Here is a 27023-nt window from a genome sequence, read left to right as displayed (position 1 = left end):
AGTCAAGTTCCCTTTCCCCTTGGTCACAGGCTGCCCAAATAAACTAGTTTGACATCAATCTTCCACAGAGCCTGTAAGCAAGTCTGTGCAGAGCTACTTTGCATTTGCCTTCAGTTGTGTTCAAACCAAAACAAGGCTCAGTGTCCCTCTGCTGGAATACTTTTTATTGTTGAAAGTGTCAACGAAAGCATAAATGATCAGTTTGCGTGTTGGACCACAGTGTTGTAAAGTACACACACACAGTCAAGTATCCCTGGGCAACATGGTCGTGTTACTGTTGGATTAGTGTGAGTGAAAGCTGTGTCCAGCCTCTTATTCACTCACTCTCCTGCGTTCACCCTCTTGTCTTTCCTCTCTCTGTAAATGTGATGTTTTCTTTGTAATCTGCTGAACGTGTTTCTGTACATGTGACACCGACTGACAGAGCTTTCTCCAAGGGTTTTTGTGGAGTTTTTCCTCAGGACAGAGGGATCTAAGGACAGAGGGGTCTAAGGACAGATGGGTCTAAGGACAGATGGGTCTAAGGACAGAGGGTCTAAGGACAGATGGGTCTAAGGACTGAGGGTTATTTTCTCTTTGGTGTTTGTGCTACCTCTGTGTTGTGTGTAACTTTGTCTTGTTGGCCTTGTCTTTTGAGTGAAAGGTGAGGGGAGGGCAATTGTTCTTTTACATATTCAAATGTGAAACTAGACATTCCATAGTACCAATGCAGGCGATGCAGACTTGCTCAGACTGTGACTGGGGTCCCATTCATCCTGTTGTAAGTTGATGTACCATGATAATGACCTTGAAGACATTATTTGAATAAAAATCCTACATTTTTTTGTTTTAATGTATCAGATATCTATGCTGTGTTTCCATCATGATACAGTACAGTACTGTATAGTACAGTACAGTAAAGTATGGTTTGGAATGGTAAAGTCCTGGGTCAGGTTTCGATGCAGAACAGAACCTTTACTTGGTAAGGAGGGGTGAGCTGTGCCCGATGGCCACATAGTGGTGCGATTACAACAAACGAGGACATTGAACAAGGACAAGTGACAACAAAGGAGGGTGTCCAGCAGCTCTTCTTTAGGCTCAGTTTGGGGCACAAACTTTGTATGAGAATAGATTTCCATGACACATTTACAAAGAATGAAATGGAGTGACGTTTTTCTGTCGCCCCATCATGTTTTTGGCTTAGGACTTTGTGAGTGCAGCTGAATGCTGTCATTCCTGTCACTGTTCACTTCAGTCTGCTGTGTATTCTTCAGAGAACCACACTGAAGAAGCAGTTGCTGTTCTTTTATCTATTATCATGTAAGTAATCAATGAGTATGAGCTAATGTGCCCTCAGTGTGTTACAAGCAGGAAAATAACTACAAAATAAAATGTGGAGCTGGAAACAGGCAGCAGAACACAGAAGAAGCCAGAGGAAGGACCGAGATGAAGAACTTTAAAACCCCATTTTCCCAGCAGATGATAATTCACTTCAGACCCAATTAGTGTTAGTTGCCATTCTGTAGATACATCCCAGTTCCAGCCTAAAGCTAAACATCAAATACGACTTTTCCCAGAGAGGCATCAGTGAGACCTCTGATGGAATGTCTGTGGAAGATGATCAGAGATTACTTTTTGAACTGGACCAGATGACAAGGATTGAGGTGCATGGAGGATATGGAGGCACATACTCACAGAAACAGATTTCAGCCACTTGACAAAAGAGTTACCCTTTAACATTCATGAGATTAAAAAGAACATAAAGCAATAAAAGTATTATTCAATATTTATTTGAACAAATTACAGATTTCATAATAATTTAACCTTTGATTTTGGGCAGTTATTACTGGGTCCTCGTTCTTATTCAGGTTCAAGTCTCTTTCTGCTTTCTGTGTGTATGGCGTTTGCATGTTCTCACGTTAGTGTCCCGTACAGATCCAACACATGTGTTTTGGGCTGAGGTTGATGGGGACTTTAAATTGACTGTTGGTAGAAATGTATGATAGTCTGACCTGTAGGGCTGTAAAGTCCCGCTCGACTGGTCCATTAATCAGTCGATACGTTCTGGTTCGACTCAAATTCTGATAAGTCGACTCTTTGCCGTGTTAATTTCATAGAGTCTATGGTTAATTTGATTTCATCTGGAGGAATGTACCAAGTGCTAATGGGGGTGTTTTCAGAGCACCCCTGTTCCACAGATCACAGTGTGTTCTGAGAACACCACCCTTGTTTTCATTATTTTGGATTAGCCCAACCCACAGGAGACAGAAAGACTACAGAACGTGCGGTGGTTTTATTTCATGTTGAGCTACAGTCAGTCGTCCTCTAACATTCATATCACAGACGTCACAGTGTGGCAGCATTTTACAAAAATAGATGGTGATAAAAAAGTCAAACGTTTTCATATCACAGCTCGACTACAAACATATAATATAAACTTGCTAAGCTAACGTGTCTGTGTTATGTTGCTCTATCTGTTTTGAGTACATGATCATATCAGAATATGCATATTTCATGTTTTAGTCCAATAATCATGGATTGGTTTTATAACTGCTGGCGCACTCCCCCGCAACAAGGACAGCGATCTGTTTGTGTCCCAGCCATGAAGCTGAGCTCCTGTGTTCAGAGTCTCTGTGTGAGGACATGAGACAAATCATCTAAATGTTCCTCAACAATTGATGTTGCGCTGATATCAATGTAGTATAGTATAGTATAGTACATAGTATATTTTCAGAAATCATGCACTATGATATTGTGCAGATGCACGTGATGCAAACCGCTTTCAGAGCCGTCAGCCCCGCCCCCTCGACTAGTCAATTTATGAGTCGAAATGTCAGGGCTTCAGTCGACCAAGAATTTCTTTGGTTGATTACAGCCCTACTGACCTGTCTGTCCTGGACATGCCTGTGTCTCACCTCATGTCTGTTGGGATTAGCTCCAGATCTGCCACCCTCTACAGATAACATGAATGAAAACAATTCAGTCACTTATTTGTTGTAGTTGTGTAGTTTAACAATGACAGTTGACCACATGTGGTGAATCAACATGTTGACCACCTGAGTTTAACTAGCTTTGTTTAAATTGTGTGATTTAAACTTCCGTAAAGGAACCAGAGTGTAAGAGTAAGTGACCTCTAATAGTGAGACCAAGTGTACAGAGGACTGAATGTGGATTCATGAATGAACACAGAGACAGAGAGAGACTGACTCGTATGACCCTCCCAATCGTCTTCTGTCAGCAGTACACTCATACTCCTGATCAATGACCTTCCCCTCTCTTCCCTGTGACCACAATATTCAAAATCCCATCTGTTTCAGGTGATTAATATTCATTTATGCGCTCTTATTAGCATTTGTTCTATTTGGACATAAACGTCAACTCTCTGAGATGATAATAATACGGGTGATTTAGTTTAGCAATGTGACGTACAGGTAAAATCAAGGTGCAAAAATACTGTGTGCCAGGTTACAGCAACATGAATGTCATTAATGTCTGATTAATGCTAATGCTAAAGCCCCAGGTCAGGCTTCTGTTTCATTGACTTAGGAAGGAAGGGTGTGGCCACGTCACGTGGCATACACAACACGAGAGACAACAATGGAGGACATGCAGGGGTCTTGTTGTCCTGCTCGGCTGTCACAACAAGGCGTCAGGCTTTGAATGAGAGTAGACTGCAGGCTTTGCCTCGGAATATTTACACCGATCGCAATGGGGTGACGTTTTTCTGATGCCCAATCAACTGACTGTTGTGGGCGGTGGAGCCACACTGACCAAACCATGCCATTTCACTCTGGTAACCCAGGGGAAATGTGCCACAGAAAGGAATTGTTGGGGTTGGTTGTTTTGGTACTATTCCTAATAGGGATGTCCTGATCCGATATTGATATTGGATAATGGTCCGATATCAGCCAAAAAATTTTATCGGATTATATCAGACTGCCTCTAAAATCTCCGATATAAGCACTCCGATACAACCGTCCATTCCGCTCCAGCAGCGCCCGCTGTGATCACGTGGGCTCTGTGTGTTGGATGCATGTAGATCACATGATCACAACAACAGTGTGTGTGTGCTACTGCTATTTCTAAATAAACATGTTTCTTTAACCTCTGAAATCAGAGGCTACGAAGCAAGGTAGCCATTAGCACCACGCTAGCTCATCCTGAGGCGAGCTGCTAAAACAACATTATTTCATAAACCAGGTTAATGATTTTATTCAATATCATGGTGGGAATCTTACCTCACAATCCCATTACCATCTTGAAGGAAACAATTATGATTCTAATGTGATTCTAAAGTCATTAGATCATTGTATTTTAATGCAAATCTGTGTATTTAAAGAAAATGGAACAACATATTATTTCAAGGTAACCTTTGAGTTGTGATGAGCTTCATGTTTTCATCATGTTTCGCTGGTCGTTTGTTTGTGGTAACGTGACATCTATGTGTGAAACTAAAATACATCAACACAAACAACATGAGCAACAACGCTCATGTTGTTTGTGTTGATGTATTTTAGTTTCACACAGCGCTTCTTCCCCATACTTCATATAAACCAACATTTTTCCACATGTCAGCTTTTAATCCAGAAAATCCTTTTTACACTTTAGCGATAGCTCTTGCTAAGCTATCTTTGCTAAAGCTAATGAGATGACACAGTGGCATGTGTTGGGTGCCTGATCCCTGCTGAAAAAGAGAAACCATTAGGAATATTCTAATGGTTCGGTTTGTTTTTCTAATGGGATTCTATTATCTCCTACACAAATATACTCTTAATGGTTCCCAAAGGAGTCTAATGGTTCCTACAGGAGTCTAATAGTTCTTATAGGTACTAATGGTTCCTACTGGAGTCTAATGGTTCCTATAGGAGTCTAATGGTTCCTACTGGAGTCTAATGGTTCCTATAGGAGTCAGTGGTTCCTACAGGAGTCTAATGGTTCCTATTGGCATTTCTATACCAGTCTAATGGGTACTATACAGTGGTCACTACAGGGTGTAGTGGTCTCTAATGGTTGCTAATGTGATGGAGGTGATTTCTAGTGGGTCCTTGTGTAGGATATACAGTATGTTTGAAGATTGCAGTGTTCAGTGATTTCAGTGAACTGCTATGGAACAAAGATGATTTCTCTCACAATAAAGCACAAAGCAATGCATCCTGACATGGTGATACACTGATGCACATGGTTATATTTTCATCAAAATAATCAACGTTATCAGGGGGTTCGGAGCAGCCAAGATTCATCTTGTAACTGTGTTGTGTAGATGAGGCATGGGTGCAAGGCTCTGAAAGGGACCTTTCTGATTAGTTAGTTCTGATTAGTTCATTCTTGTTCCCAGGGAGTAAAGACACGTGTGTGACGGTCAAGGCACTTAATCCCACGTTGGTCCTGATTTCTGTGTGAATGGGTATGAGAGACATACATGAGAGACTTACAATTTTTTTGTGGAAGAGAGCAGCGACTGTGAGTGTGTGTGTAATACTGTTAACGTACACATACACACACTGTTGTCCATGTTGTATTGACTTCACTGCTGTTAAAAATGCTAACGTCCATTTTAAGGCAGTGTTACTTTGAATCTGGTGAAATCATCCTCTCACGGCACACATCTGAAAACACTTGCCTTTCATTTTTAAAATGGCCTGTTCGGCGTCTGTAGCACATGGCCTGATAATAATCCTAATAATAATATATTTATTTCCCATTATTCAAGACTTGGGACCAGCAGTACGAGTACACTGGTTGACTGGCAGGAAAAACATAAAAAAACTGTCTTCTCCTGACAGGAATTAAAGTGATCGGTGGAGTGAAGGAGCTGACGGGAGAGGAGTTTGGAGTCTATGTCAAACGGATTTTACCAGGTGGCCTTGCTTCAAGTGACGGTAAACAGGATTTCTCACCTGTCCCAGGTTTGCCTCTGTGACTTCAAAGTTAGATTTATTTTTATTAATCTCAAAAGAAATGTGTTTGATCAAAGTAGAAAGGTGATAAAAAGTTCTAACTGAACTGTGCTCAGTGATGTCAGTCCAGCCCATTTCTCCGACCTCTCACAGGGAACCTGCTGCCAGGGGACCAGATCTTGGAGGTGAATGGTGGAAGTCTCGTAGGAGTGACAAGTGAAAGGTAATCTCTCAGAAATGTCATTAAGAGTCCTTATGTTTGTTTGAAGACAACAGTGTTGCCAACTTAGTGACTTTGTCACTATATTTAGCACTTTTTCAGAAGAAAGCGACTATAGCGACAAATCTAGTGACTTTTTCTGGTGATATCAGAGACTTTGGGAGACTCTGACGTGAAAGCACGGACACACACACACACACACAATTTGTATTCAGCAAGTCAGGTGATGACGCCATTTAGTGACTTGCAGTGGCTCTCCTGACTGAGGAGTTGTCAGCAGTGGTAGACTGAGGTGGACTGAGGTGATGCTGGATTACCACAGGTCTTGTGTGTGTCTCTTTGTTTCACAGGGCTGTGGACATCTTGAGAGCAGCCTCTGCGACCAATCACATGCGACTTCTCATAGCCAGAGATGAGGAGGCAAAGTAAGTACTATTGGTGTGTTCCATTTGTGGTCAGAACTCGGAATTTCCGAGGTCGATGTGGGTTTCTCTGTAACTTTGTCCTTCTGCAGTTTTTGAAAGAGTAATGTGATTTTTGTGTGATGGGTAGTTGATCACCAGAGTTGGTAACAATCTACACACTTATGACATGACGTAGTACATTTTCTACAATCAATGTATATATCCGAGCAACAGCGTAACACATCAGGATGAATTTTGTCATGTTTAAGTAAGATGACAATAGTTATACAGTTAATGTTCTATACAGATCCAGTGAATCAAACCTAACAAATATTAAAAAGTGTTTAAAGCTCTCTGAGCACTTTTGTTATTTATAGATTCATTTTGCATCATTAATATGCTTTTTATTCAAACTACACGTTATTCAATATCAAAGAAAACACTTTTACTTTGAAATTCTGTGAAATCTCATCATGATCGTAGGTGGGTTATTATGTTATATTACAAGGGTTATATTTGGGCTGAGAATAATATAGTACAAGCAGGTTTGTTTGTGCTTTCCATGGTGTACCCACCTGTGTTTGTCCACTTTAAGCTCATGCCCTCTTAGTTCACTGTCCAAGCTACCTGAGTACTAAGCGGATATGGTTGGTTTCAGTAACATGGGCCCACATAGGAAGCCCATGAGGAACCATAGACAAGTCTATTCTGGAGCCAGGCCAAATACAAGCCTACAGGCCACATGGACCTGCTAGCAGGGGCGGTCACGTCACTCCTACGTCTGACTTCTGGGTTCCAGTGTAAATGGAAGGCAACTTAAGGGTCAGCTGCCAGCTTCGGAATCCACTCCAGACCACTTGAGTTTTAAGTGTGAGCTAATGACTACAAAGATGGTGGATTTGCGTAAATCCTCTGAGAGGAAACGGTGACACAGGCAGGATTTACACCTCAGCTGTTAGAGAAGACGCAGCCATTGTAACATAGCAGCATGTTTACATTAATGACAGCGTGGGACATGTCCTGTATGTCATGTACAGTATAATTACAGGATGATTATGTCTCTTACAGCATGTTTTCACGGGTTCTTCCTCAGTGGTGAGGAGTTTCCACCCCCTCAGCACTGCCCCTCGTTGTCTTTGTGTTGCATGCTAAAGGAGAGTCAGCAGGCCGAGGGAGGCAGAGAGCTTAACCCAGGGCAGAGCTGCTGACAGGATGAGCTGCATGTGCTAATCTGTGCTCTGTGCTTAAACTACCCTGCAGCCCACAGCAGAGGAGGCAGGGGGCTGCAGACGCCAGAGAATTATGCTTGTTGCTCTATAAATACATGTCAAACTAGCTTAGCACAGATAGAATGAAATGGAATCCATGCACTCAGCTGGTGCATCACACCAATACATGGAAGATTGTCAACAAACATTATATTTCTATGTTTTTCAAACCCAGTAACACCTCGAGTCCAAGTTGAGTGTTTTGGAAACCTCTGTATCCTCACTGTTGTTAATGATGTTAAGGGTAAAGTGAAACATCTGTAAGAGAAGCTGCTGACTTCATGTTGTTTTTCATACGATGACCTGGATGAAAGAAAGTCTACACAGAAGACATTGTAGGCAGGACGTCATGTTTTGTCAGGCAAGTTAGAGCGAGTGGAGCTAATGCGACATGAATAATGTATTTCACATTCTAATACAAATGAAAAGAGACACTGTGGTGGAGGAAGCAGCAGCAGCAGCAGCAGCAGCAGCAGCAGCAGCAGCAGCAGCAGCAGAGGAACGTCTCACATGTGTCACATTATGAAGTCTTCTTCATTGTTGTGATTATTTTCATTTCTGCCAGTGTGGAATGAATGAATGAATGAATGTGCTGTTGCTAGTACCTTTCACCCAGTCATCTGTCATGAACAATGTGTGTCCTTATTTACCATCATAATCATTATAATCATCTCACAATCACTGAATTCAAATCAACAACTACAGAGACATCATATTGCTGTGTTGGAGTTCAAGATCAAGATACTTTGTGCTGCAGTGCAAATAAGAATGTTTCTGCATCCTGTAGTTCTGAAACAAACAAACAAACATCCTGTAGTTCTGAAACAAACAAACAAACATCCTGTAGTTCTGAAACAAACAAACAAACATCCTGTAGTTCTGAAACAAACAAACAAACATCCTGTAGTTCTGAGACAAACAAACAAACATCCTGTAGTTCTGAAACAAACAAACATCCTGTAGTTCTGAAACAAACAAACATCCTGTAGTTCTGAAACAAACAAACATCCTGTAGTTCTGAAACACACAAACATCCTGTAGTTCTGAAACACACAAACATCCTGTAGTTCTGAAACAAACAAACAAACATCCTGTAGTTCTGAAACACACAAACAAACATCCTGTAGTTCTGAAACACACAAACAAACATCCTGTATTTTTGAAACAAACAAACAAACAAACCTGAAGCTCAGGTGAGTCAGTAACATGAACTTCATTCACTCAAAGGTCAGAATCTTTGCACACAGTGACTTTAAGTCTTGATGAGTTCACCTTAATGGGATTAAATTGTGAATAATACGAAATTGATGAACCTGCAGTAGAGAAGCAGCTCAGTTCATCCTCCTGCCTCCATGTTTGAAAACACTCACATGGAGGGAAGGTCAAAGGTCATATGCATCAGCCTCTAAGTGTGTTCAGTGTCAGGTTATGATGGACATTTTCCTGTTTATGAGATAAACAAAATATCAATCAACATATTAATGAAATATTGTGTTCAGGTTAAAGTTGTGTTTGAGTGAGTTGTCATCTTTACAGGTCCTTGAATGCAGCAGGATAAAGATTCATTTCACAATGTTTAACAGTTTTCTATTCATATTTTCTAAGGAGAGAATTTGCAGAGCTGATGGACAAATATGGATCTAATGGCAGCACAGGATCAACACGAAACTCTCCCATCCAGCAAGGTAGGAACGTCTGTGCACACACACACGTACACGCGCACACACACACACACGCGTGTAGGCTGTGTATTAACTATCTAAAGCAGTTGTAGGCTGTTTATTAACTATCTGATGCACTTGTAGGCTGTATATTAACTATTTAAAGCACTTGTAGGCTGTATATTAACTATCTAAAGCACTAGGCTGTATATTAACTATCTAAAGCACTTGTAGGCTGTATATTAACTATCTAAAGCACTTGTAGGCTGTATATTAACTATCTAAAGCACTTAGAGGCTGTATATTAACTATCTAAAGCACTTGTAGGGTGTATATTAACTATCTAAAGCACTTGTAGGCTGTATATTAACTCTAAAGCACTTAGAGGCTGTATATTAACTATCTAAAGCACTTATAGGCTGTATATTAACTATCTAAAGCACTTGTAGGGTGTATATTAACTATCTAAAGCACTTGTAGGGTGTATATTAACTATCTAAAGCACTTGTAGGATGTATATTAACCATCTAAAGCACTTGTAGGATGTATATTAACTATCTAAAGCACTTGTAGGCTGTATATTAACTATCTACTTAACTATCTAAAGCACTTGTAGGCTGGCTGTATATTAACTATCTAAAGCACTTATAGGCTGTATATTAACTATCTAAAGCACTTGTAGGGTGTATATTAACTATCTAAAGCACTTGTAGGGTGTATATTAACTATCTAAAGCACTTGTAGATGTATATTAACTATCTAAAGCACTTGTAGGCTGTATATTAACTATCTAATGCACTTGTAGGATGTATATTAACTATCTAAAGCACTTGTAGGCTGTATATTAACTATCTGATGCACTTAAAGGCTGTATATTAACTATCTAAAGCACTTGTAGGGTGTATATTAACTATCTAAAGCACTTGTAGGCTGTATATTAACTATCTGATGCACTTATAGGCTGTATATTAACTATCTAAAGCACTTATATGCTGTATATTAACTATCTAAAGCACTTGTAGGCTGTATATTAACTATCTAAAGCACTTGTAGGCTGTATATTAACTATCTAAAGCACTTGTAGGATGTATATTAACTATCTAAAGCACTTGTAGGATGTATATTAACTATCTAAAGCACTTGTAGGGTGTATATTAACTATTTAAAGCACTTGTAGGCTGTATATTAACTATCTAAAGCACTTGTAGGATGTATATTAACTATCTAAAGCACTTGTAGGCTGTATATTAACTATCTAAAGCACTTAGAGGCTGTATATTAACTATCTAAAGCAAGGCTGTATATTAACTATCTGATGCACTTAAAGGCTGTATATTAACTATCTAAAGCACTGTATATTAACTATCTAAAGCACTTGTAGGCTGTATATTAACTATCTGATGCACTTATAGGCTGTATATTAACTATCTAAAGCACTTGTAGGCTGTATATTAATGATATTAGTCTCATGAGCAGGCCCTCATGTGTAGGGTAAAGCAGTAGAAATGAATGAATGAATGTTTAAAAAGAGAAAAACAAGCAGCTGCATGCTGTTGCTGGCAGGTGACCTTGCTATGTCTGATGAGGCTTTAGTCTGCAGGGTAGATGGAGTAAGTCAGCCTTTAAAAATAGCTCATGACAGTGCACTCGTCCATCACTAGTGCCAACATCTGTTTCAGTGGGGAAGGAGGCGGACAGCTGGTACAGATTTGTCAACACTGGGTTTCATCACGTGAGGTGTGCGTGGAGGAGGAGGAGGAGGAGTGTGTTACATCATCATTAACTTAACCATCTTTCCATGACTTTTACATTACATTACATGTCATTTAGCAGATGCTTTTATCCAAAGCGACTTACAATGAGTGCATTTAAACATTTGGGTACAAACAAGAGCTATAAGTAAGTAAGAGCGTCAAGTAAACCAAACTATAAAGTGCTAGTCGAACTATAAAGTGCGATTTATAAGCAAGTGTTGTTGTTTAACTTTAAATACAGAGAGAGTGTCCGCCTCCCGAACCATCATTGGAAGCTGGTTCCACAGGAGAGGAGGAGCCTGGTAACTGAAGGCTCCGCCTCCCATTCTACTCTTACAGACTCTGGGAACCACAAGTAAACCTGTATTTTGTGACCTAAGTGGTCTATTAGGATGATAGGGTAAGACTAGGTCTTTCAGGTAAGAAGGGGCCTGACCATTAAGTGCTTTGTACGTGAGGAGGAGGATTTTAAATTGAATTCTAAACTGTGGGTGGAGCCAGTGTAGAGAAGCTAACACTGGAGTTATATACACTCTTATATCAGCATTCGTGCTGCAGCATTTTGAATTAACTGAAGGATTCTAACAGACTTGTTGGAACATCCTGATAATAAGGAGTTACAGTAATCTAATCTAGATTAACAAAAGCATGAACTAGTTTTTCAGCATCCTGTAAAGACAGAATGTTTCTAATTTTCATAATGTTCCGCAGGTGGAAGAAGGCTGTTCTGGAAATGAGTTTTATGTGTGAATCAAAAGACATTTCCTGGTCAAAAGTAACTCCAAGGTTCCTCACAGTGGAACTGGAAGCCATGGTGATGTCATCTAAAGTGACCATGTGATCAGAAAGTTTTTCTCTGAGGTGTTTAGGGCCGAGTATAAAAGTTTAAAAGTAGAAAGTTACAGGTCATCCAGGACTTAATGTCTCTGAGACATTCCTGGAGTTGAACAACCTGATTTATTTCATCCGGCCTCATTGATAAATATAGCTGTGTGTCATCTGCATAACAATGAAAGTGTATGTTATGCTTTCTAATAATGTTCCCTAGAGGAAGCATATATAAGGTAAAAAGTATAGGCCCAAGCACTGAGCCTTGTGGAACTCCACAATTAACTTTTGTTTGTAGTGAGGCTTTATCATTAACATGAACAAACTGGAATCTATCAGATAAGTATGATTTAAACCAGCAGAGGGCAGCACCTGTGATACCAAGAGTCTGCTCCAATCTCTGCAGTAGAATATCATGATCAATGGTGTCAAATGCAGCACTAAGATCTAACAGGACAAGTAAAGAAACTAGACCATTAACTGAGTTACTAACTTTAACTAGTGCTGTTTCTGTGCTATGGTTTAATCTAAAACCTGACTGAAAATCTTCAGAGAGGCCATTAATGTGCAAATATTCACATAATTATCGGTAATTAGCTAAAATATCGGGGTCAAGGGTCGCTTTTTTGAGAAGGGGTTTAATAACTGCTACTTTAAATGTTAGGGGCACATATCCAGTTAATAAGGATAGATTACGGATGTCGAAGGGGAGTTATTTGGACTTCTTCTTCTTTGTGCTTCAGTGGTTTCTGCCTCTCTAGCATGTATAGAAGACTTGGTTATATGCTGCAAGGTGTCATTCTATGTGGTATAGGTATATTATTTTGTCAGTGTGTAATGAACAGCATACCAGGGTATTCATCAGAAAGTCAGAAGCTAGAAGTTGAAATAACAGTGGCAAAAACAGAATGACTATGGAATCCAAAGGAAAATAAAGAAACTCAGAGTGACAATATTAATAATTATTCCTGACCATAACACACATTTTTAAATGGCACATACAATATCAAAAAGTCAGTTTTGTTGTTTTGATGAAACAGTTGCCACTTTTGTTTTCTTTTTAGTCCTAAACGACAAATTAAAGGTCCATTTAATTCTTCAGGATTTGTTAAAAACTTCTTTGTGGGATAGAGGTGTTTTATTTAAATTTTAGGGGAATTGGATTGTTGGATAAAATGTAAAAAAAAAATGTCTGTTTGGGATATTTGTAAGAGTTATTGTGCACCTTTAGACTCTCAAAAACAGCAACAATAATAATTTAAAAAGAAGTATAGAATTTGTGTGTTTGGTTCAGAGCAGTAAACATCTATCCATATCCATCATGTGCATTTGTTTTCAATGGAGCCGGCGAACACAGAATAAGAGGGAAGTCAGACACGAATGATTACCTTCACTGTGGTTTAAAGGTGACGATGTGGACCCACCCACCTACTGTACAAGCACACAGTGATGGACTGATGTCAGGTTTCCATATTCACTCCAAAAGCAAAACCTTTATCAGAGTTCAGTGCAGAAGTGTCACGACACTCGACACTAAAGTCTGGTGATTCATTTGGTGTTTGGTGGTCAGCACAGAGGGTTCTATTATTATAATTATTGTTTTTCTGTGGAGAGTCTCAGTGACATCGGGGCCGTCTGTGACTGAACACAGTGTTTACTGACGACATCTCCTTCATATATTAGCGTTCCCTTTGATGATAGCAGTGCTATGACACCACTGTTTCTGGGTTTTTATTACCATCAAATATTAGAACAGCATTTCTGCTCTAATATGCATCAAAAGTATTTAAAATGATAGACGCACACACACACACACACACTGATGCTGCGATCACTGTTAAGGTCACATGATAAAGGGTTTAAAAAAAGGGTTATTTAGCTATGCTCCTCCTCTTTAGCCTGTCACAATTATTGGTCCCAAGTAATCCCAAGTGTTTTGAATATTATTAAACTTAATCCAAACTTTGTCCTCCACATGAGGGTCACAGGGCGTTTTTAGACTGAACCAAACCAGGTCTTCTTTATCTTTGTAATCCCTGCTCTCTCTTTGATTTGTGTGTTTTCTGCTCATCTGAAGGCGGTCGCTGCCTGGAGAGCACCTCGTCTGGCTCGTCGTCTCGCTCTCAGAGTCCTTTGGCGTTGAGCCCGGCAGGCTCTCAGAACATGTACAACAATGGTGGTCCCATGCTGCGCTCCCTCAGGTCTGACATGACGCCACACACTGCTCTCACTTCAGTTCAATCCAAATCGCAACATACATGATCTCATATCATGGAGAGCAGAGAAACACAACAGTTCACACATGAGCAAACACTAGACATCAGTAGAGAGAAGAAGAAATCTCTGACAGAACCAGACTCACACATGTGCAGCATCTGCCTCGACCAGTTGGGGTGAAAGGAAAAATGGGGGACAGAGGAGAGGTGGGGGAGAGAAAGGACAAGAGGGAGATGAGTTAGAGACAGAAGAGAGAGACCAGGAGCAGATACACAACAACTGTATCAAGTTATAAGTTTATAGAGTCAATGATGACATGTTTATACAACTATGATGTCATTTACACTGATATCAACTTTAATTATAGCATCATAATAATGGTGATGATAAGTATGATAATAATAATGATAATAAAGTGAATTGCCTCACTGTTCTCCCCTTGTTCAGCACACATCTGTTGACTTGTTTTAATGTAATTACCTGAGGAAAGTTTATTTTTATATTTTTCACCCTGTGTGGTATATATGTCTCTGTGTTTTCAGTCACCCGGGTGAAGGAGTGATTCAGCTGCTCACTGTGGCACGATCCACTAGTTTTGGCATCACCATCGGAGGAGGCTCCAACAGGCCTGACGGCCCTGCTGTCTTCATCCAGGAGGTTCTGTCTGGAGGAGACTGTCACAGGGTGAGAACTGAACCTGAAGCACAAGTTACACAAAACACATCACTGTTATACACTATATGTGTGTGTGTGTGTGTGTGTGTGTATATATATACACATATATATATGTATATACGTATATATACATTTATATATGTATATATATATTCATATATAAATGTATATATATATATATATATATATACATACATACATATATACATATGAGTCTGAAAATATTAAAGTGGAACTTAAAAACTATGATATCTTATTAAATCACAGTGTTCAGCATGATCCACGTTTGTCTCTATGTGTCCCTGTGATGGACTGATCTGTGCAGGGTGTGATCCCTGTGACCCTCATGTGAGGATGAAGAGGTAGAAGATGGATGTTGTGATAAAACACAGGCTTGGTTCATCATGTTGTGATGAGAGGAACTACCTGAGATTCTAACTGTATTTCAGGATAAAAAGATGATTTCATCAATCAGACAGTATGGAAACCACAGGATGAACCTGCTGAGCCCTCACTGAGGATAACACCTAAGTGAGATGGATGCAGCATTGCAGCGAGGGACTGAAACAAACATGGTGGAGCAGGGAAACAGAGGGATGAGGAATATACTGCTGAGCCATGCAGTCTGACTGAGTCTGTCTCTGTGAGCTGCACAAACAGTGACAGCTACCTTCACCCACATCGTCACACACACACAATGACCATGATGTGACGGTCCTCAGCAGCAGACATGTCCATGTCCATGGACCATATCATTATTCTACAGTGATAAAAACAAGTCTTTGTTTCCCTTAAACACTAAGTATATGCAGGATTCCTCTGTTCCTGAAGGAAATTAGCATAGAGTGACAAATATTATTCATAATCCTGTTGAATATTTAGGAATTAAAGGTGGATCAAAGAAAACAACACTTTGGTGTCAGCACCGCTCTAAAGAGAAAGTCCCAGAATGCCACAGCAGACACACCACACCAAGTGTGAAGGTCAGCTGTCAAGGTCCAGGACTCTGCCCGAGGCATGAGTCTCAGCCTCCTGCTGCTGCTGCTGCTGCTGCTGCTGCTGCTGATATCACTAATATTATCATTTAACTGCAGCTTCACTTACGTACTAAAGACAGAAAACACTCACTTACTAACCCTAGCCCTGAAATTAGCCTCCTGTTTCATAAACCAGCAACCACCAATGCTCTCACAGCACTTTACATAGTAGCACAGAGACCTGTCAATATTAGAGAAAGAAGAGAAAGCAAACAGTTCACACCATCAGGGAGAAATCTCTGACAGATGTGCAGCATCTGCCTCAGCCGGTTGGGGTGAAAGGAAAGAAAGGAGGGATAGTTCTATATGGTTGTTACAGCCTCTTTATAGAAACAGTGGCTTCAAGGGGATGGATTTCTTCATCCATCGACAGTAACTACTACAACAACTCATATGTAACTTGTGTAATAAAGACATTTCACAGCCTTCTCTTGATGACATGAACAATTAATTTTCATTTTCACTGACCTTCACACACAAAATCCCCTGTAAACAGATGGTGAATGGTACAGATGCTAAAGCTAAGCTACAGGTCTCACTGTGGAGAGTATACAGCCATAAGGTGAATAAGGAAGAGAAGATGGACTGATAAATACAGCTTGTATTTAAGGATATTGTTTGGAACCACTTGCTTTTGGGTTCTTTGATCATTGACACCACGACCCTGGGTGAACCCAGCTGAGAACCAATCACTAACCTAACATGATACCTGAGAGAAGTGACATCTAACAGCCTGTGGATACATCCTACATTCAGCTGTTCAGCAGGAATACTTCCATCCCCCACCAGTAACTAAACTGTGTTGTCTGTGTGTCCCTCTTGTCTAGGACGGACGTCTGAGGCCTGGCGATCAGCTCATTGCCATTAACAAAGAGTCCTTGATAGGTGTTACCCAAGAGGAGGCCAAGAGCATGCTGAACAGAGTCAAACTCAGGTGCTCTGGTACTTGGTCACATTGTTTCTGAGTGTCTTAGGAACAGTTGGTGTTCATGTGTATTCTGTCTACAGCCAAGAACACTCGCTGGAGATCGCCTTCATTCCAGGGAAAGGACTTTTTCCAAGCAGCTCGTCTCTCCACAACGGAGTCCAGCGAGCCGCTGGGAACAGCTACAACTCTGCACGATTAAAAGTTCACATCAGATCACCCGAGGTAAGCTTGACTTCCTGCCAATGGACAGTGAACCAGGCTCTGGTTGTTAAAACCAGATCACTGATCTACTTTATACAGTAAGTGCTGATCATTGTATCATCTGTGACATCAGTCAGTGTATGTGTGTTTTCTATGCAGATTTGTACAGAGGAGCCAGCTCCAGGGTCCTCACTGTCTCCTGACATCTGCCCACCAGATATTCATATATCAGGTAGAATGCCTAACTACACACCTTCTCTCTCTCTCTCTCCCTCTCTCTCACCACTTCATTTTTGCCTGAATCATTTGATTACCGTTATATTCATTCAGAGAACACTGACACGTCACAATAAAAGCATGTGACACCATGTGTAAGGACTGAAGCACACAAAGTTCAACTTAACTTAGAACAAACTTTGTCTATTTGATGTGTTTACATACATGCGCTTTAACATCAGTAAGACGATGATTATTGTAAGTCACATTTCCCTCAAGTTTGAATGTGGGTGTCTGACACGAAGAGATCGTTGTGTTTAAGTTGCCAGGTATATACAGTATGCTGCTGGTTATACACTATACTGTATAACATATATATACTGTATGTCTATGTACTTGAATGGCATGGTCACCTTGGTTGCATGACTTATGGAGCTCTATGTTTAAGTCAAATCTCTCATTTACTAACTGTTTAACTGTCCAACTCTCAATGTTCACAGCAAGTTGGAAGGTTTGTTGTAGAGGAGAGCAGCAGCTCTGATATGAAGGCTCGGCTCAAAGCCACAGTCCCAATCCCTTTGTCCTGGATTAGCTCGGCTCAGGTGCTGTGACACTTGACTCCCAGGCAGGCTCCTATTGATTAGTTAAGCCAGTTGAAGCTGTGACAGATGTCAGCGTTTACATTGAGGTCAGCAGACACATCATGGATAATAACTCTCAGTGATAGAGAAGAAAAAGTGTATTTACACCTATTATTTTTTGTCTTATTTTTGGTTCTCATTTCCTTTTATTTCCATTTGTTTTAATGTGTATAGTTATATTTTTTGTATTTCAAGCTCGTTTTAGCACTTTGTTCAACCCTAATATCTCAAACACTTACAGTAAATGTGAAACTCACAGGTTCGGTAACCAGTGAAGGGCAGTGAGCTGTGATGTGGTTAAAAGTGTATCTGATTTGGTTTGTACCACTTTGATTATTTGAGCATCACATGGCATTTGTAACTCTGTCGTTGCAGACTTGGTGTACACTTGAGAGAAAATGTGCATTGTGCAAATGAGCAGTTTTTTTTTATTACAGAGAGTTATTATAAGTCCTGATGGCTGATGGCAGGAATGTCTTCCTGAATCTGTCCTTGTGACAGCAGAGCTGTCTGAATCTCTTGGAGAATGTGCTCTCCTGGGCCTGGAGGATGTGGTGGAGAGGATGATCGGTGTTATTCATGATGGAAAAAAATTTAACATCCTCCTCTCCACCACTGTTTCCACGGTGTCCTGTTTGCAGCCGATGATGGAGCCGGCCTTCTTTATCAGTTTGTTGAGTTTGTTAGTTTCACTGGCTCCATGCTGCTCCCCCAGCACACCACAGCAAAGAACAGTGCACTGGCCACAACAGACTGGTAAAATAACTCCAACATCTCGCTGCATACATCAAAGGATCGCAGCCTCCTCAGAAAGAAGAGCCTGCTCATCCCCTTCCTGTACACAGCACTGGTGTTAGCCATCCAGTCCAGTCTGTTGTTCAGCCTCACACCAAGGAATTTGTATTCCTCCGCCATCTCAATGACCTCCCCCAGTACCCTCAAAGGTTGTGGAGCTGTCCTCTTCCTCCTGAAGCCCACCACCATCTCCTTGGTCTTGGTCACATTCAGAATCAGGTGGCCCACTTCACAAAGTCAGCTACCACTGTCCTGTACTCCCCCTCCTGTCCATCTCTCATACACCCCACCACCGCAGAGTCATCGGAGAACTTCTGCAAGTGGCATGACACAGAGTCATATTTAAAGTCTGAGGTGTATATGGTGAACAGGAAGGGGGACAGTACAGTTCCCTGTGGGGCTCCTACATCACTAACCACCACATCAGACAAACCACAACCCAGTTGGACAAACTGAGGTCTGCCTGTCTGGTAGTCAGTGATCCAGGAGATGGTGGGCATGTCCACCCCCACCACCTGCAACTTCTCTCCCAGTAACAGTGGCTGGATGGTGTTGAAAGCACTGGAGAAATCAAAGCAAGTGATTCTCACAGAGGGACTGAGCTCGATGCAGCAGATAGATGAGGGTGTCATCCACCCCCAGGTTGGGCTGATAGGCAAATTGAAGTGGGTCTAGTGAGGACTTTACCTGCGGTCTGAGGTGGGCCAAGACCAGCAGCTCCAGCACCTTCATCACATGGGACGTCAGAGCCACTGGGCGGTGGTCCCTGGGTTCACATGATGCTGATGACTTTGTCTTGGGGACAGGAACCAGGCATGATGTCTTCCATAGCACTGGGACCATCCCCTGTTGGAGGCTCAGGTTGAAGAGGTGCTGCAGGATCACAGCCAGCTGGGTAGCACAAGCCCTCAGTAGCCTGGGGCTGTTAACGTTCCTATTGCTGCTAGATGATGGCAGCAATACAAGCACTTTATCTCCCAGTGAAAACTGTCTAAGTTTTGCCCCTCTGTTGTACAGATGCTGTTGACATTCCTGGGCCTGGAGCAAATTCGCCCGTGATAACTGACCCAGTGAATGGAGTTTTGCCCACAGGTCCAGGACGTACTGTATCTCGTTTTTGCTGGTGCTTGGACCCGCCTCCCAGTTTTCCTTAACCAGGTTCAAGACACCCCGAGGTTTTCTGCCAAACAGGAGTTCAAAGGGAGAAAATCCCATTGGAGTCCTGGGGAACCTCCCGCACCGCAAACAACAGAGGGTCCAACCATTTATCCCAGTTACGGCTATTCTCGTGCACAAACTTACGAATCATGTTCTTTAGTGTCTTGTCAAACCGCTCTACCAGGCTGTCGGTCTGGGGATGGTAGACACTAGTCCAGATTGAGCGGACACCCAGTAATTTGTATAGCTTGCGTAGTGTACGTGACATAAATGATGTGCCCTGATCAGTCAGGATCTCTTTAGGGATCCCAACTCGGGAGATAACTTGAAAAAAGTGCCTGTGCAACACTCTTCGCAGAGATATTGCGCAGGGGCACTGCCTTGGGATAGCGCATTGCATAGTTCACTAGGACTAACACAAAGCCATATCCCTGTGCGCTCCGGTCTAATGGCCCGATAAGGTCCATGGCAATTCTATCAAAAAGGACCTCAATTAGTGGTAGCGGACGCAACAACGCTTTTGGGGTGGCCAGTGGATTGACCAGCTGGCATTCACGGCAGAATGCACACCACCGACTTATATCCGCCCGAATGCCGATGTGAGCTTCACCACCCACAGCATATTCAGAGGAGGAAGGAAGAGTCAGCTGGTGGTGGAAAATAATGCATTATTGTCCCAAAAGAAAACATCCACCAAAGACAATTCCACGTATGTCACCGCAGTCGCTCTGAGAGTGTGCCTGCGTTCTTCACCCAGTGGACCCAGCCTACCTGCAAGACACCAGAACCAGGTTTCAAATGTGCTTATATAGCTGACTGATTACCTGATTCTATGCAGTTGTCTGATCACCCGCCGCTCTAACCATACCCCACTGCCACAGGCAGTTTTCAGGCTGATGGGTACAGTACCGAGTTGGAGAGATGAATTAACCATGTCTCGAATTTGGCAGCAGACAGAGAGAAGGCAGGCTTTGACCAAAGCCGGGGGCATAGGGTCAAGAGAGCATGTGGAGGCCTTCGCCTTGGTGACCAACTCAGCAATATAGATGGTATCAACTGGATTAAGGGAGGAAAGGGAAGTAGAAGAGACAGGGGACGTTACATCCTGGGACAAAGACACCCAGGTGGTAGAGGGAGATGATTGTAGCTGCTGGTGGACAGACTCAACCTTAGCCTGAAAAAAGTCCTGGAACTCGAAGCAAGTCAGGTCAGAGGGGGGTGAGGGGCAGTAGGGGCAGTCTGGTAATGGTGGAGAATAATGCCCCGGGGTGGTTTTGCTGGGACCTAACAACAGTCAAGTAGTATTGAGTTCTAGCCAGGGAGAGAGCATCATTGTAGGAGCTGACTCTTTGAAAGCCAGCTGGTGGACAGTGAGGCCAATTTTTCTGTAAAGCCTCTCTAGCCGCCAGACAGTGGCTTTCATAGAGCGAAGTTCAGTGGTGAACCAAGGTGCAGGACGAGTGAACGAAACAGTCAGGACTTTCAGAAAAGCAAGAGAGTCCAGGCTGCAGGATAAGGCCGCATTGTAGCAGGCGACCATGTCATCAAGTGAGGAAATGGAGGAATCTAAGTCCAAGATAGAAGTAGAATATCATTTGCATATAAAGGGACCAGGCACAAAACTGAGCATTCTGAAAAGGGCTGTTTTGGCAGGGTTATTGAACTGCTATGGTGCTTCATCCTTATGGTATTTTGACCAAAGCATGTCCCAGACATGTTCATTAGGACACCAGGGAACTATTTTAACTTGGTGAAATAAGGTATAATATGTCCCTTTAATGCATTTAAATCACCATGGATACTTGACAGAAGTGTATTGTTATGCAGAGCAATATTTATGCATTTTTAAATAAAAAAGACTCAAGTCACTGAGCTAACACTATAGATCAGTGAGAGCCGTTAGAATACAGAGCTATTTAACAATGTTTGGAACTCAATCACTGCACAGACAGCAGCTTTACAGATTATCATATTAGTCACAGATGTGTTGGTGTTGGTGCTGGTGCTGGTGCTGGTGTGGTGCTGGTGCTAGTGCTGGTGTTGGTGCTGGTGCTGGTGGTGCTGGTGCTGGTGGTGGTGCTGGTGCTGGTCAGGACAAGCGGGACATGGAGGTTAGAGAATCAGCTCATGTGCTTGTGTGCAGACACTCGCTGTCATACGAATGTGGGACAAACAAATTCATCAAGTTAATATTAAGCACTGTCTGTCTGTCTGTCTGCCTGACCCACCCCACCTCTCTCATCTATTTAATCATCCACCTTTCCCCCACTCCTCTCCTTTTTAATCATCTGCCCTTCACCACACATCCCTCATTCACCCACTCCTCCCGTCACCATGACTCCCCACATCCACCAAATCCATCTGTCTGTCCCTCTGATATTACAGATTATCTAATGATATTTTTCCCTCTGTTGTTTACTCGATAGATAGACAGACAGAGAGACAGACAGATGGTGAAGTAATATGAGATTAAAGCCAAATATGCATTTAGAAAATGAAATATAAAATAAGATATAGGTGTACCGTGGCCTTTATTTCCCCGTTGTCTTCTTCATCTTCTTCTTTTTCTGCCCTCTAGATTCAACCAGCCAACGGTCACCAACGGCAACCAAACCCAAGATCACACTGGACCCCCACATACGCCTCAAATCAGACAAGTTAGACTTGGTAAGTGAAGTCGAACGTCTTTACCATAATCCCTTGTTTAAGGGTTAGGTCAGATTAAAGCACAGCACTCTGATGATACTCCAGCGCACACAGTAAAAATGAGGGGGAATAATGGAGTAATCATTTGTTGTGTTCTACACAGAGGAAAGGTCCCGGCTGTGTTAGGTCAGCTTTATGGTTGCAAAGGGACGGAGCTCCCCAGTACATTCCAGAAACCTTTCATCAGAACATTAGCTTTAAACTAGCCATGAGAATTATGGGAATGAATGAGAATAACTTGAAGAAAATGTGTCATATACAAATATAAACATATGACACACAACTAACAAAACAAGTTAGTTATCGTCACTTGAAGTCACTTTACCTGTTATTCTACAGCCATTCTATTTATTATTCAGTTATATTTACTGTCATAGAACTTAAAGGTTATATTACTTAATGAGCACATACTTAGGTCGTGTAAATGTTTCATATTAAGGTATACTTGTTCTGCTGCTAATTTTGGGTTTTAGTCCTAATACTTATTTTGTCCCTGAGTGTTATTTTAATTCTGAACGAGCAAATGAAACACATGGAAGTTTAAAAAGTATTGTGGTTCTGATGTGGATTAACCCAGAGCTATGATAATAAGTACATGGTCTGTATTTATGTAGCACTTTCTTATCTTGATGACCATTCACATTCATTCACACTCACACACTCATTCACAGTCATTCAGTCATTCACACTCATTCACACGCACACACTCACTCATTCACACTCATTCACACCCACACACAGTCATTCAGTCATTCACACTCATTCACACTCTCACACACACTCATTTACACGCACACACTCATTCATTCACACCCACACAAAGTCATTCACACTCATTCACACTCATTCATACACATTCATTCAGTCATTCACACTCATTCACACTAATGCTTAATCTACGTGCTACTGTGTCTCTGTATCACACAGGCCTTGTCTTTCCTCGGGTTGGACGTCACCGAAGAAAAGAGGAAGAAGTTGAGACAGGAACTGACCACAGACCCACAAGGCACTGTGGCCTATGGAGGTAAAACACACATGCACACCACGCACGCGCACACACACACGCACACACACACACACACACACACCGCACACACATACACACACACACACGCTACGCACACACACACACACACACACATCCCACTGAAGCGGAGTTCCCGTAAAAGACGTTTCATAAATCCCAGACTTTGTGTCTTTTGTGTCATAAATGAAGCCCCAGGTTTTTCACAGTTGAATGAGCTCAATAATTGAACTCCACACACAACTCATGATTCAGTCACACAGAATCAGCAGCATGCTTGTTGTGACTCTGCTACACGTACTTGTAAAGGATTTACATTTAAAAACAGTGATTGATCTGCACTTTGAGCCAGTGCATCCATCCCTCGATGTGGAACACAACTGTAAGTCATGATAAATTAGAATGATCACAGTGTTGATTTAAGGCACACAGACACAAACAGTAGTAACAATAGTGAAGGTAATGATGGGTTTATTGTGTCTTAGTGGAACACTTGTGTCTGTTGATGGGTTTCAGATTTTGTGGAGGCCATTCGGAGCATCTTCCAGGAGAACCTGGAGGAGCTGGCTTTAGGGGAGGCTCCCTTCATGTTCTCTTACCATGAAGCAGCCAGCCTGCTGGACACGTCTGCCTTTCATTCACCTGTAAGCACGGCTCAGTCTGCAGGAAGGAACGCACTTTAAACATGGTCACACACACAAACTCAGCTGTCACTCTGTGTGTGTGTGTGTGATTGTGTGTGATTGTGTGTGCAGACATATGAATCAGAGTGCAGCTACAGCAGTGAGGATATGGACCAGTTTCAGACAGAGGTGAAGCAGCTGCACACCCAGATGAAGCAGCTAAAGGTGAACACACACACACACGCACTCACACACACAGGTGCACACACGACACACACACACACACACACACACACACACACACACACACACACACACACACACACACACACACCACACACACACACACACACATGCACACAAACACACGCACACACACTCACACACACACACACAACGCATCACACACACACACAACACACACACACACACACACACACACTGCTGTTAATTCATAGAGTTTTCTAGTTTGTTTGTGTTGAGCTCCCTCTTGTGGTCATTACTGGCTAAGCTGGTGTGCAAATCAGCATTTTATGTTGTGCCTCATTTATAAAGTTGGAGGTCCTGGGTGTGTGTGTGTGTGTGTGTGTGTGTGTGTGCATGTGTGTGTGTGTGTAGGGTTGGTATGAGGATAATAATAAACACTGAGAGTGACGTTCAGCTGCTGTGGTCCCCACCAAAGTGTTTGAGAACAGAGAATGTTAGTGTGTGTGTTCTAAACTTGGAAGAATGATTTTATTGTTGCAGTGTTTCGGTCCTTGACTTTCATCATAAACAGTGAAATTACACTTTTTTTACATTCATATATGTTAATAATAGTAATAGTAAAGTCAAAAACAGGGTATAAAATTAAAATTGAAAAAAGCAGATAATGAGATGAAAAAAGTTGATGACAAAGTGAAGCTGGTGTCTCATCTGTCTCTGTGGGCTACAGGTGATGCTGAAGGACATGGAGCACAGCAAGAAGACCCTGGAGGAGGAGCTGCAGAAGACCACAGAGGTGAAAGACCGTGGAAGTGACACAATAAGCAGGCTGTTCTAGAACTACATCATCGTCATTATTATTATTCACCTTCACAGAGAGCGTGTCTGACTGTGGAGGAGAACCTGCGTCTGAAGAGTCGCCTGCAGGCAGCGGAGGCTGACGTGGTGCAGAGGCCGAGCAGCAGCGCCGAGCAGGACTATGAGGAGGTGATCCAGCTGCTGGAAGCTGAGATCAGAGACCTGAAGAGCCAGCTGGTCACCACGAGGCAAGCAGACGCAGAGGACACCGCCAAGGTGACGCCCACACTGATCAGTTCACTGTCAGCTCCACATACACACACATTATCTCTGTATCCTTGTTCTACTGATGGAATGGTGGGTGGGGCTTAAGCCTCATTACTGCCACCTACAGTGTGGATAAATGTAAAATACTTAGAAACATAGAAATCTCTACATTGCTGTAATATATGTATTTTATATATTAAATATATATATATATAATATAATATTCAACATTAATATCAAGTTAAAATAAATAAATATGTGTGTGTCTAAGGGGGGAGGTGCTGGAGGTGAACAGGAGTCTGAAGACCACTGACTGTCAGCTGAAGAGGTCAGAGCTGAGCACGACAAACATGCATACATATATACATATATCTATATATCTGTATGTACATGTATATACATATACATGTACATATATATATACATATATATGTACATACAGTATGTATGTACATATATACATATATACGTATATGTATATATGTACATACATATATCTATATATCTGTATGTACATATATACATATACATGTACATATGTATACATATATATGTACATACATGTACTTACATATATATGTAAGTACATATATACATATATATGTATATCTGTATGTACATATATACATATATATATATGGAGAGAGAGAGAGATTTGTGGTTATTCACAGTGTCCAGATTAAAATGAGCCTCATGTCTGTGTTGAAGTGTTAAATCCACTTGCTGTAATCACCACAGACACACACAGCACTGTGGTTTGATTGGATGCTGGTGTTTGTTGTGATGCTGGGAACGTGAGTGTGTGTGTGTGTGTGTGGGTTCATCAGCCTCCACCTGTTGATAGGTTAACATCCACACACAAAGACTAAATATGTCGCCTCTAACATCAGTGTTTCTCCTTCACCTGGATCAGGATATTCTAATCAAAGGTGTTGTAATTGGACCTAAAACATGTGTGTGAGCAGTCAGAGAGGAGGAGGAGAGGGAAGTGGTCTGGGTTTATAGACCTAATGTGAAACTGATTCACTGTGATGATCATGTGAGCAGATCTGATGTTGAAGCTTCTTTTCCTTCTGCTTTTATTTGATGTTTTCCTTTGATTCAGATAAGTGAACAATGTTATCTCTCTCTTTAGAATGTCCACAGTGCTGACCACACCTAGTCTGTTTGGAGGAGAAGGAGGGTAAGAGACCGCTGATTCACATGAGTCCTGAGTCCAGGGTGGACCAGGGTAACTGACCCATGCTCACGCACATTTACAGGAGAGACGAGAACTGTGTCTGTGACTCTGAAGAAGCAGAGACCGTTGACGGCTTACACACACACACACACACAGCAGATTAAAGTGTAACTTGTGTATAAGAGTAAGTGTCATCATGTTATTTGTTGATCCAGGTGCAAATATTGAAAAGAAACAATTCTACTGCCTCTATGATCAAACACTAGCTACTGGCTTTGTTAGTCCACTCTATTGTCATTTTTTGTCCAACCAGCAAGAGGCTAATTGCTGCAGACTCCTCCC

The 27023-nt window shown here is 41.8% G+C and overlaps 1 protein-coding gene across 2 annotated transcripts in view; it reads left to right on the top strand.

Annotated features, from left to right (window-relative positions):
- The window catches only part of si:dkeyp-72e1.9 (syntaxin-binding protein 4), a 35245-nt gene extending 8546 nt beyond the window's left edge, over window positions 1–26699 (top strand). Inside the window, exons 3-19 of one of the 2 annotated variants that reach the window (XM_044051479.1) lie at window positions 5763–5858; window positions 6030–6099; window positions 6447–6521; window positions 9374–9453; window positions 14089–14212; window positions 14771–14912; window positions 16768–16874; window positions 16949–17090; window positions 17229–17301; window positions 22458–22546; window positions 23513–23609; window positions 24126–24253; window positions 24365–24457; window positions 25167–25232; window positions 25313–25510; window positions 25773–25829; window positions 26637–26699. In XM_044051479.1, the coding sequence (XP_043907414.1) occupies window positions 5763–5858; window positions 6030–6099; window positions 6447–6521; window positions 9374–9453; window positions 14089–14212; window positions 14771–14912; window positions 16768–16874; window positions 16949–17090; window positions 17229–17301; window positions 22458–22546; window positions 23513–23609; window positions 24126–24253; window positions 24365–24457; window positions 25167–25232; window positions 25313–25510; window positions 25773–25814 (1622 nt within the window). In that variant the 3' untranslated portion in view covers window positions 25815–25829; window positions 26637–26699. Of the gene's footprint in view, window positions 1–5762; window positions 5886–6029; window positions 6100–6446; window positions 6522–9373; window positions 9454–14088; window positions 14213–14770; window positions 14913–16767; window positions 16875–16948; window positions 17091–17228; window positions 17302–22457; window positions 22547–23512; window positions 23610–24125; window positions 24254–24364; window positions 24458–25166; window positions 25233–25312; window positions 25511–25772; window positions 25830–26636 lie in introns of both variants that reach the window. The other variant, XM_044051478.1, reaches the window with a different exon arrangement.
- Window positions 26700–27023: the final 324 nt, after the last annotated feature.

This window comes from Solea senegalensis, linkage group LG19, assembly GCF_019176455.1.
Source record: "Solea senegalensis isolate Sse05_10M linkage group LG19, IFAPA_SoseM_1, whole genome shotgun sequence".
Taxonomy (NCBI): domain Eukaryota; kingdom Metazoa; phylum Chordata; class Actinopteri; order Pleuronectiformes; family Soleidae; genus Solea; species Solea senegalensis.
Note: the sequence above shows the minus strand (reverse complement) of the source record. Positions and strands in the feature narration are given on the sequence as shown.